General features: G+C 43.2%; 1 protein-coding gene across 1 annotated transcript in view; it reads left to right on the forward strand.

The window, feature by feature from the left end:
* LOC115225095 (lysine-specific demethylase 5A-like) overlaps positions 1-12194 on the forward strand; it is a 139116-nt gene that overhangs the window by 113413 nt on the left and 13509 nt on the right. The window contains 6 exon segments of the mRNA XM_029796019.2: positions 1044-1190; positions 2990-3198; positions 3751-3889; positions 8742-8924; positions 11276-11314; positions 11316-11405. Coding sequence (XP_029651879.2) covers positions 1044-1190; positions 2990-3198; positions 3751-3889; positions 8742-8924; positions 11276-11314; positions 11316-11405 — 807 coding nt within the window.

Here is a 12194-nt window from a genome sequence, read left to right on the forward strand (position 1 = left end):
ACCTGTGCTTGTGACACGTAAAAAGCACCAAGTCCACACTGTAAAGTGGTTGGTGTTCGGAAGGGCATCCAGCTGTTAAAACCTTGCCAATACTGACCTCACCTGCGCTTGTGCCACGTAAAAAGCACTAAGTCCACACTGTAAAGTGGTTGGTGTTCGGAAGGGCATCCAGCTGTTAAAACCTTGCCGAAACTGACCTCACCTGTGCTTGTGCCACGTAAAAAGCACTAAGTCCACACTGTAAAGTGGTTGGTGTTCGGAAGGGCATCCAGCTGTAAAAACCTTGCCAAAACTGACCTCACCTGCGCTTGTGCCACGTAAAAAGCACCAAGTCCACACTGTAAAGTGGTTGGTGTAAGGAAGGGCATCCAGCTGTTAAAAACCTTGCCGAAACTGACCTCACCTGCGCTTGTGCTACGTAAATAGCACCAAGTCCACACTGTAAATTGGTTGGTGTTCGGAAGGGCATCCAGCTGTTAAAACCTTGCCGAAACTGACCTCACCTGCGCTTGTACCATGTAAAAAGCACCAAGTCCACACTGTAAAGTGGTTGGTTTTAGGAAGGGCATCCAGCTGTTAAAATCATGCCAAAACAGTCAAGAAAGTCTGGAGTTTCACCGGCTCCTGTCAAACCATCCCACCCATCCCAGCATGGAAGGTGGACATTAAACAATGATGATGATGATGATGATGATGATGAATGCAAATATATGGGAAACTACCACCTGTATCATCTCTTGGGAAAGGTAGGAGAGTCCAGTTTGCTGGACATTGTTGTAGAGCTGAAAAATAGGTAATTTCTACTCTTCTCCTCTGGAAGCCATCTACTCGCAATACCAGAGGGTGCACACTCTCCTACCCTGATGTAATCTCCAGGGATACAGGCATCCAGCAACAGGACTTCCGTGATGCTATGATGGACCGTGAAGTCTGGCGTAGCATGGTAAATTCCATTGTCTCGACCACGGTCGAACAATGATGATGATGATGATGATGATACTTCTTGTATCTATAATTTTTTTGTCTGTTTTGTTTCCTTTCAGGAATTACTGGATAAAGTCACTAACTTCCAGACTGAAGTCCAGGCTGCTCTCGCCGAGAAGAGTCTTGATTCCAAAAAACTGGAGAAGTTTATGGATTTTGGAATAACACTTGATGTTGATTTACCTGAGATTCCCAAATTGAAGCAGGTAAGTTCGTTAAACATATGGTAGCAGCTTGTCCTGATATAGTTGATGGGGCTGGCGAGGAATGGTGGTTAACACTTTAGTATTTAAACCGGCCATATCCGGCCAAAAGAGCTAATCTGTGTTATGTTCAAACTGGCCAGATCCAGGCTCTCACACCTACCCTACAATGTTATTCTACATTAAGTAATTACACCATAAAGGTCTTGAAGATATGAGATAATGCATGATTAATTCAAATCAATGGGAATCAATAGGCATTATGTTTGATAGAATAATCTGAACACTAAGGGGTTAAACAGGGACATGCTGCCTGGGTAGGCAAAGTAGGTATTGCCTACCCTGAATAAAATAGATTGATAGTAACATTTTCCTTGTATGGCAAAATATGCCCCTAATTCAATAAAATTATGAAGGTTACTTTGATTACTATGCATAAAAGGCAAAATATTTTATTTCTTTTTAGAGCAGGTAACTGGCTTCCGTGCCGGTGGCACGTAAAAGGCACCATTCGAGCGTGGTCGTTGCCAGTACCGCCTGACTGGTCCCCTTGCCAGTGGCACCTAAAAAGCACCCACTACACTCTCGGAGTGGTTGGCGTTAGGAAGGGCGTTCAACTGTAGAAACTCTGCCAGATCAAGATTGGATCCTGGTGCAGCCATCTGGTTCCCCAGCCTTCGTCCGACCCATGCCAACATGGAAAGTGGACGTTAAACAATGATGATGATGATGATTAGGTAGGCATGATTCACTCATGCCTTTTAATCTCAGTATTAAAACTACACACAGAACTCCTACAACACCATCTTCCTTACGTGCTATAAATCTGCCTTCAACTCAGTCGAGTGCCCAGGTTTCGTTTATTTTTTGTGTGTTTTACTACATAACCGTCACCAAGTGCCTACCCTGAGTAATTTCTGATGGTACGTGCCTGGTTGGTGGCATATTAAACCTTTTCATGCCAACCTGCTTCTGGCCGCCCTTCGCCTGATGACATAAACTTTCTGCTGAAAGTGATTCAAATTAAAATCTTCCATCAAAATAGCATAGCTGTGTGGTAAGTAGCTTGCTTACCAACCACATGGTTCCAGGTTCAGTCCCACTGCACGGCACCTTGGGCATGTGTCTTCTACTATAACCTCGGGCTGACCAAAACCTTGTGAGTGCATTTGGTAGACGGAAACTGAAAGAAGCCCATCGTATATATGCATATATATATATGTGTGTGTCTATGTTTGTCCCCGCAACATCGCTTGACAACCGATGGTGGTGTGTTTACGTTCCCGTAACTTAGCGGTTCGGCAAAAGAGACCGATAGAATAAGTACTAGGCTTACAAAGAATAAGTCATCTATAGGGATAGGAGTGGCTGTGTGGTAAGTAGCTTGCTTATGAACCACATGGTTCCGGGTTCATTCCCACTGTGTGGCACCTTGGGCAAGTGTCTTCTACTATAGCCTTGGGCCAACCAAAGCCTTGTGGGTGGATTTGATTGACGAAAACTGAAAGAAGCCCATCGTATATACATATATATGTGTGTGTGTGTGTGTGTGTGTGTGTGTGTTTGACCCCCCCCCCTCACTATCACTTGATGACTGATGGTGTTTACGTCCCTGTAATTTAGCGGTTCGGCAAATGAGAACAATTGAATAAGTACTAGGCTTACAAAGAATTAGTCCTGGGGTCGATTTATATGACTTAAACCCTTGAAGGCAGTGCTCCAGTATGGCCGCAGTCAAATGACTAAAACAAAAAAAAAATAGTGTGTTTACCTGTGTAATCTGCTCCCCGTGTCTCCTTCAGGTGCTTCTGCAAGCCCGATGGCTCGATGAGGTGAAACACACTTCACAGGATTCCTGCGACATGACTTTAGAAGTGATGCGGAAGCTGATCGAATCAGGCGTGGGGCTCGCGCCACACCCTGCCGTCGAACGGGCCATAGCCGAGCTTCAGGAGTTACTTACGATCAGTGAAAGGTGGGAAGAAAAGGCACGCTTGTGTCTACAGGCAAGGTTCGTCTTTCGACTCCTTTACTTTTCCATTTTGACCCCTTTCCCATCTTCATCATCTGCAGTAAATGCATTTTTTTTTCCTAAAGTTTGTTCACTTTCTTCTACCCCCGCCCCTCCTTCTCACACCTCCGTCACCATTCTCCTTTACTTTTCCATTTTGACCCCTTTCCCATCTTCATCATCTGCAGTAAATGCATCTTTTTTTTCCTAAAGTTTGTTCACTTTCTTCTACCCCCAGCCCCCTCCTTCTCACACCTCCGTCACCATTCTCCTTTACTTTTCCATTTTGACCCCTTTCCCATCTTCATCATCTGCAGTAAATGCATCTTTTTTTCCTAAAGTTTGTTCACTTTCTTCTACCCCCGCCCCCTCCTTCTCACACCTCCGTCACCATTCTCCTTTACTTTTCCATTTTGACCCCTTTCCCATCTTCATCATCTGCAGTAAATGCATCTTTTTTTCCCTAAAGTTTGTTCATTTTCTTCTACCCCCAGCCCCCTCCTTCTCACACCTCCGTCACCATTCTCCGTTGTCTTCTCTTCTCTCGATCAGGCCTCGCAACGTAATGTCAACCCTTGAAAGTATCATAGCAGAAGCTAACGACATAAAGGCTTATTTACCGAATGTGTCTGCCCTGAAGGAGGCCCTACACAAGGCCAAAGAGTGGACGTCGAAACTAGAAGCTGTCCAAGTAAGTCTCTCTTTCTCTTTCCTTATCGTCTCCACGTTTGTACATCACGGCCAAGTGGTGGCTAAGAAGATGGATTTACAATCAACGATGAAGCCCCAGGTTCAATCCCAATCTATGGCGTTGTTTTGAGAACACAATTATCAGAAATCCACTGAACTTCTGATCAGAAAACTTCCCTTCCAACGTCTCGTTCGTGAGATCGCTCAGGACTCCAAGACCGATCTTCGTTTCCAGAGCTCTGCTGTAATGGCTTTACAGGAGGCCAGCGAGGCTTATTTGGTCGGTCTTTTCGAGGATACCACCCCAAGAGGGTCAAGACTATATTGAGGGCTTGCAGTCGGCAGGTGGATGTCTCCGGGATCGTTCGGCAGGATGCCCGAGACGTCAGCCTAAGACGCCGTCAGAAGTGGGGTCTAACTTGGAAAATCCACCAACACGGCTGCCAAACACTCTGTGCTGACATTCTTGAATCATACAAGCAATAGATCGAATCCCAGTTTCTGATGCCCAACGTTAACCCATAGTGTTGCGAGGAGGTTTTGTGGTACCAGAGGACCAGGATGCTTTTTATACCAGTTTCATAAATGAAATGTCGCCCCCCCCACTCTCCACTGGCTGCCGATATGTTGAACCTGTTGAACCTCTCTAAAAGACTAGATCAATGGTCCCTAACCTGTGGACCATGGACACCTAGTGGTTCACAAAGGTGGTACTAGGGGTTTGTGAACTACAAAATTTCATGTGGTAAGAAGCTTGCTTCCCAACCACATGGTTCCCGGTTCAGTCCCACTGCATCGCACCTTGGGCAAGTGTATTCCACGATAGCCTCAGACCTGACCAAAGCCTTGTGAGGGGATTTGGAAGAGGGAAACTGAAAGAAGCCTGTCGTGTGTGTGTGTGTGTGTGTGTCTGATCATCGCTTGACAACCGATGTTGGTGTGTTTACATCCCTGTAACTTAGTGGTTCAGCAAAAGACACTGTAAGAATAAGTCCTGGGGACAATTTGTTTCACTAAAGGCTGTGCTCCAGCGTGGCCACAGTCAAATGACTGAAACAAGTAAAAGAATATACATACACATACATAAAGGATAAGCATATTAAAAGGTGTCCGTGGGAGAACTCATTTAAATAAAAGGGGTCCTTTGTAAGGAAACGGCTGGGAACCACTGTACTAGAATATACTTGAGTCACTCCCTCTGTGTGGAATGGGAATGTTGGCTCGAAGACGTTTCATCATCATCAACATTTAACGTCCGTTTTCCGTGCTAGCATGGGTTGGACGGTTCGACCGGGGTCTGAGAAACCAGGAGGCTGCACCAGGTCCAGTCTGATCTGGCAGTGTTTCTAACGCCAACAACTCCGTGAGTATAGTGGGTGCTTTTTACGTGCCACCGGATGCTGGCAGTGGCCACGATCAGTTGGTGCTTTTTACGTGCCACTGGCACAGGTATCACAACTACAATTTCCATTTGATATTTATTTTGATGTTGACGTACTTGACTCAATATATATAAAATCAATAATAATAAAGGGTAAAATTAATGAATTAATTAATAATTAATAATTCTACCAAGTAGTTTCGGCATGTTAAAAGGACCATTATCGGTAAACTTAAACAATAATTTTTATAATTATGAGTATAATTATAATTAGGGTTCAGCCAAAAAATCCACTTCACCCAACACCGAAACTCAACAATTAATATTCTGACTTGGAATAAATAGAATACGAAACCATTTTTGAAAATCTGGTCAATTTCTCCTGCCCTGCATCCACGGCCCTTTCTTTGTCCCCAATACCTGATATAAAGTTTTTCGCTGCTCCATCGGGGCGGTGCTAGTACGACCGATTTTCAGCAGCGTTGTCTTAACTCTGATATTTTCAATAAATTCTCATCTCATTTTGTTTTTAACTACAGGAAGAGTGGCGGACCAAAAGCAAAGAGGTAATTATCATCATCATCATCATTATTTTTATTGAGACGGTGAGCTGGCCGAGATGTTAGTGTTGCAGACAAAATTCTTAGCTGCATTTCTTCCAGGATTCAGGTTCCAAGCTCAGATGCCACCGAGGTCAACTATTCATCCTGTTGAGGTTGATCAACCCAGGGCTGAGCAGTTGGGGTCGGAAACAATTAAGGGGTAGTTGGGGTCAGAGTTGGTAAAATAGGCCACAATCACTTAATTACATAGAGGAACCGGAGTCGGAGTCAAAGTTTTTTGTTTTGACTCCACAGCCCTGGTTACTATATTTCATCATCATCATCGTTTAACGTCCGTTTTCCGTGCTAGCACGGGGTGGACGGTTCGACCGGGGTCTGGGAAGCCAGGCGGCTGCACCAGGCTCCAGTCTGATCTGGCAGTGTTTCTACAGCTTGATGCCCTTCCTAACGCCAACCACTCCGTGAGTGTAGTGAGTGGTTTTTACGTGCTACCGGCACAGGTGCCAGTCAAGGTGGCGCTGGCATTGGCTACATTCGGGTGGTGCTTTTTATGTGCGACCAGCACAGGTATCACGTAAATATAAGTTTTTAGACTGGGTTCATTAAACAACTTTAACCTTTTTATTTATCGACATCTTTAATATGATTTTTGGAACACAATTGAAGAAAAGGTTCTTAATTCCGTTGCATAACTTTTGTCTCAAAAGTGACTCTAATTACAGGTAAATACAGGTAAACCACAAGCTATCTTTGTTTCTTGGTTTGTTTACTTTCTGTGTAACGGTTTGTTTCTGTAGTGATCACTTCAAACAAGCTAACATTTGCTTGATTTCTCCATGTTTTCAGTTGAAAGCCCCTTAAATTCAGAATAGAGTCACTACTTGATAGCATCAAACTCCTATCCATTTTAAAAGCTGAAAAATAAAGAAATGTTGGGGGCAAAAAAAAAACTCCCTCAAAATACACACAGCTCAGATATCACGTCCGTGTGAGAGATACTGTAACTTGACTATTTACAAAGTGAAATCCCGAATGTACTAACGAGATTTGTGCGGAAACTCACGTTTAGATAAGAATGGGTACACTCATCCACCTTTCACTGGGTTGCTTGTTTGAGCCCAAAAACTTCCCAGCCAGTTGCAGCTGGGTTCACAGTGAAAGGGTTAGGGCAGTGAGCTGGCAGGGGTTGTTAGCATTCTTAGCTGCATTTCTTCAAGTATTTATGTCCCGAGTTCAACTTTGCCTTTCATCCTTTTGGAGTTGATTAAATAAGTACCAGTCATGCACTGGAGTTGATGTAATTGACTTAGACTCCACACTAACCCTAAACTTACCACTCCTAATATTAATGGCCTTGCGCTAAAATTTCAAGTGGCTGTGTGGTAAGAAGCTTGCTTTTCAACCACGTGGTTGCGGGTTCAGTCCCACTGCATGGCACCTTCTATTATAGCCATGGGCCGACCAAATCCTTGTGAGTGGATTTCGTAGATAGAAACTGAAAGAACCCTATCATATATATGTGTATGTGTGTGTGTCTGTTTGTCCTACATCATTGTTTGACAACTGATGTTGGTGATTTTACATCCCTGTAACTTAGCGGTTCGGTAAACGAGACTGATATAGTAAGTACTAGGCTTACAACGAATAAGTCTTAGGATCAATTTCTTCAACTGAAAGCCTTTAAGACAGCGCTCCAGTATGGCCACAGTCAAATGACTGAAGCAAGTAAAAAAGTAAATATCTTTTACTTGTTTATTCTTTTATTCGTTTCAGTCATTTTGACTGTGGCTATGCTGGAGCACTGCCTTTAGTCAAACAAATTGACCCCAGGACTTATTGTGTGTAAGCGTAGTAATTATTCTATCAGTCTCATTTACCAAACTGCTAAGTCAAGCGATGGTGTGGGGGTGGACAAACACAGACAGACAAACATATACACACACAGACACATATGATGGGCTTCTTTCAGTTTCCGTCTACTAAATCCACTCACAAGGCTTTGGTCAGTCCTAGGCTGTAGTAGAAGACACTTGCCCAAGGTGCCACGCAGTGGGACTGAACCTGGAACCATGTGGTTGGTAAGCAAGCTTCTTTACCGTACAGCCATGCCAGTCCCTATATATTCATAATTAAATAGTATTTGTAATTGTATGAAAAAAAAAAACAGTGTTAAACTCTTATGTGTGTTGCGCAAACTGATTATATTGCCCCTAAATTTTACTGATAGAATTTGATACGGACCCCTAAAGGGTCACTAGGGTCTCAGTTGACAATGACTGTTGAGCAAAGTTGGGAGGTAACTGTAGAAACGTGAAGCGAAGTTTAAGAAATTTTCTTGTCTGGCAATAAAGTTGATCATCTTGGTTTTGGAATTTGGCACAGTTTCTACAGCTCTAGATGCCCTTCCTAACGCCAACCACTCCGAGAGTGTAGTGGGTGCTTTTACATGCCACCAGCACGGGGGCCAGTCAGGTGGTACTGGCAACGACCTCGCTTGAATCCTTTTATACATGCCACCAGCACAGGTGCCAGAAGGCGATTTTGGTAATGATGACGCTCGAATGGTGCCCTTTTTACGTGCCCACTGGCACGGAAGCCAGTTAGCTGCTCTGGTAACGATCACGCTCGGATGGTGCTCTTGGCACCCTACTAGCACGGGCACAAGTGCCAGAAGGCAACGCTAGTAACGATCACGTTTGAATAGTGCCTTTCACGCTCGAATGGTGCCATTTAAGTGCCACTGGCACGGAAGTCGGTTAGTCGCTGTCAGTAATCACGCTCGTATGGTGTTCTTTGCACCCTGCTAGCACGGACGCCAGTCATCGAATTTGATTTTGCTTTTGATTGATTGATTGATTGATTTCACTTGCCTCACTCTCTCTCTCTCTCTCTCTCTAAATGTCTTCCAGCAAAACTGTAAACTCTACCCCTATCTGGACGTACTGGACAACCTGGTCAATAAAGGACGTCCAATTCCAGTACGGCTTGACCAGCTACCTCAGGTTGAATCACAAGTGGCTGCGGCCAAGTCTTGGCGAGAACGGACTGCCAGAACATTCCTCAAGAAAAATTCTACATACACTTTACTGGATGTAAGGGGCCTATTTTTTTTTTTTTTTGCATGTTTGGTGTTTGATAATTTCTTTGACTTCTTTTTTTTTTGTCACTGTTCCCCCACCCCCCGCCATCATCATGGTTATCATTGTAATTAATACAGCTCCTAATATTATTTTGTGGAGGCGCAATGGCCCAGTGGCCCAGTGGTTAGGGAAGCGGGACTCGCGGTCGGAGGATCGCGGTTTCGATTACCAGACCGGGCGTTGTGAGTGTTTATTGAGCGAAAACACCTAAAAAGCTCCACGAGGCTCCGGCAGGGGGTGGTGGTGATCCCTGCTGTACTCTTTCACCACAACTTTCTCTCACTCTTTACTTCCTGTTTCTGTTGTACCTGTACTTCAAAGGGCCGGCCTTGTCACTCTCTGTGTTACGCTGAATATCCCCGAGAACTACGTTAAGGGTACACGTGGTCTGTGGAGTACTCAGCCACTTACACGTTAATTTCACGAGCAGGCTGTTCCGTTGATTCGGATCAACCGGAACCCTCGTCGTCGTAACGACGGAGTGCTTCCTCCTCCTAATATCATTTTTATTTCTAAGGCGTCTTCATATAAAAAAATATATTTATTGATTATATTATTTCTAAATAAACCATCAGGTTGAGTAAAAAGTAACGTTTTGAACCATGAAGAATTTCTACAGGATTTTTGCAGGGTTTTTAGATTTTTTTCTTTCAACCTGTTTTTTTGCAATTGTCTAATAATACAGACAAAGACTTGCCCAAATGCATCAATAAATTAACATTGATATTTTTTTCACCGCGCTGTTACAATAATTTGAAATGGAACTGTCAAAAGTGTGATATTCGACCAGTTTTGCTATTCAAATTCAAAAAGGGACGTAAAACAGCTGAAAAACACTGAACTGCTACTGATATCAGCGAACTGTTTGGTGAGGAAATGACCACCAGTGAGTGGTCAGCTCGAAAATTTTAAATGATTTTTGCTGTGGAGACCTGAGAGTAGTGGACACCCATCTGTCATCGATGACCGTCAGTTTAAAGACCGTTTATGGAGAAAGATCCACCCACCCAAGAACTGGCAAAAGAACTTCAAGTTATCCAGAAAACTTCCTGCAACCATTTGCATGCAATCGGAAAATTAAAAAGCTCGACAGATGGGTACCACACGATTTGAATGAAAATCAGAAAATGTGCAGATATGAAATTTGTGGTGAAAAGTGTACAATAATAAAAAGCATTCTTCACAGTGGTTGGACCAAAATGAAGCACCAAAAAACCTTCCTAAACCCGAGTTCTTTAAAAAGAAGGTTATGGGGTTGTGTATTGCTGGACTCATCCACTATAAACTTCTGACTATAACTTCTGAAAACCAGTACAACCATTACTGCAGAAATATATTGCCATGAAATTTAACAAATTGAACGAAAAACTACTACTCCTCCATCACAGACTGGTCAAACTCCTCCATCCAGACTGGTCAACCAGAATAGGCCCAATCATACTTGATGACAATGTTCGACCACACGTTTCACTAATGGCACTCCAGAAGTTGAGGGATCCTGGCTACTAAGTTCTTCCCCAGACCTTTCTCCTACTGACTACCACTATTTCAAGCACCTTGATTTTTCCTGCGAGAGAAGGAGTTCAAAAATCAAACTGATGCTGAAAGTGCATTCAAAGAGTTTCATCAGCTCAAGAACTCCAGCTTTTTATGTTATCAGAAGGAAACAAACTTAGAACTCGTTGGCAAAAATCTCTTGATGTATAATGGTAATTACTTTGATGAATGAAATCTTCCTCATTGTTCAAATATATGGGATGGATTTCATGTTTCAAAATGCTGCTTGCTTACTTTTTTTTACTCAGCCTGATACAATTTTAGCATCATTATGAGGTCCCCAGCCCCTTATCCCTTTAGGGTACACTTCCTCAATCAGTGTGTTTTGGTGGGCCTTGCTCTTGGAATGAATTTCTGTAGACAGAATGTGGTGCGTGTATTCCCCTGTATAGTATTTATGGTAAGTGATCCCTCTACCTGTTGGTTAACCCCGCTGATTCCTCAGGTTCTTTAGACACCCCCATCACCAGTTACGGCAGCTGGTAATTTCCTGTTACTTCATATGTTGCAATTTCTTCAGCGTCTGTCATGTAAGGAGGGTTTTTTGCAATTGAAAGGAACATGTTGTAAATTAAAAAAAAAAAACGATCCCCTGCTCAACTAAGGGCCTTCATGTCTGTATTTCTGACTGTATAAAGGGTCTTCTGTTTCCCACTGCTGCCACCCTTCCATCCACCATTCTCTTGAACCCTAAAATTCCTACAACCCTTCCCTCTCTCTCTACTTATATTTGTATCCCATTGCAGGTGTTGTCCCCTAGGACAGACATTGGTGTGTATAACAACAAACAAGGCAAAGCGGAAGAAACTCAAGGATGGGGAACGGGAAGGGAACGGAAGGAGAGGAGCAGGAGAACAGAGAGATCCAGCGAGTATTGTGAGTAGGAACATTATTATTATTATTGTTATTATTGCTGGCAGAACAGTTAGCATGCCGAGCAAAATGATTGGCAGTATTTTGTCTGTCTTCAAGTTCTGAGTTCAAATTCCACCGACGTCGACTTTGGCTTTCATCTTTTCGGGGTCAATAAATTAATTACCAGTGAAACACTGGGGTCATTGTAATTGACTAGTCTCCTCCCCTGAAATTTCAGGCCTTGTGCCTTTAGAAGAAAGGATTATTATTACTATTACTATTGTTATTATTATTGTTATTATTATTATTGTTGTTATTATTATTATTAAGGCAGTGAGCTGGCAGAATCGTTAGAGTGCACTGAATGAAATGCCTAGTGGTATTTCACCCGTCCCTACTTCCTGAGCTCAAATTCTGCCAAGGTTGACTTTACCTTTCATCTTTTCGGAGTCGATAACATTAATACCAGTTGAGCTGAGTAGGGGGGAGTCAGTGTAATCAGCTAATCCCTGCCCCCACCCAATCTCAGGCCTTGTGCCTATAGTAGAAAGGATTACTACCATGGCAGAGAACTGGCACGTTTGTTAGCACGCTGGGCCAAATGCTTCTTGGTATTTTGTCCGTCTGCATGGTCTGTGGTTGACTTTACCTTTCGTTCTTTTGGGGGTCAATAAATTAAGCACCAGTGAAACACTGGGAAGGGATCGATGTGATTGATTTCCCCACTCCCTCCAAATGGCAGGTCTTGTGCCTTTAGTGGAAATGATTGTAATAATAATAATAATAATAATAATAATAATGATAATAATA

This window comes from Octopus sinensis, linkage group LG27, assembly GCF_006345805.1.
Source record: "Octopus sinensis linkage group LG27, ASM634580v1, whole genome shotgun sequence".
In the NCBI taxonomy this organism is placed as follows: domain Eukaryota; kingdom Metazoa; phylum Mollusca; class Cephalopoda; order Octopoda; family Octopodidae; genus Octopus; species Octopus sinensis.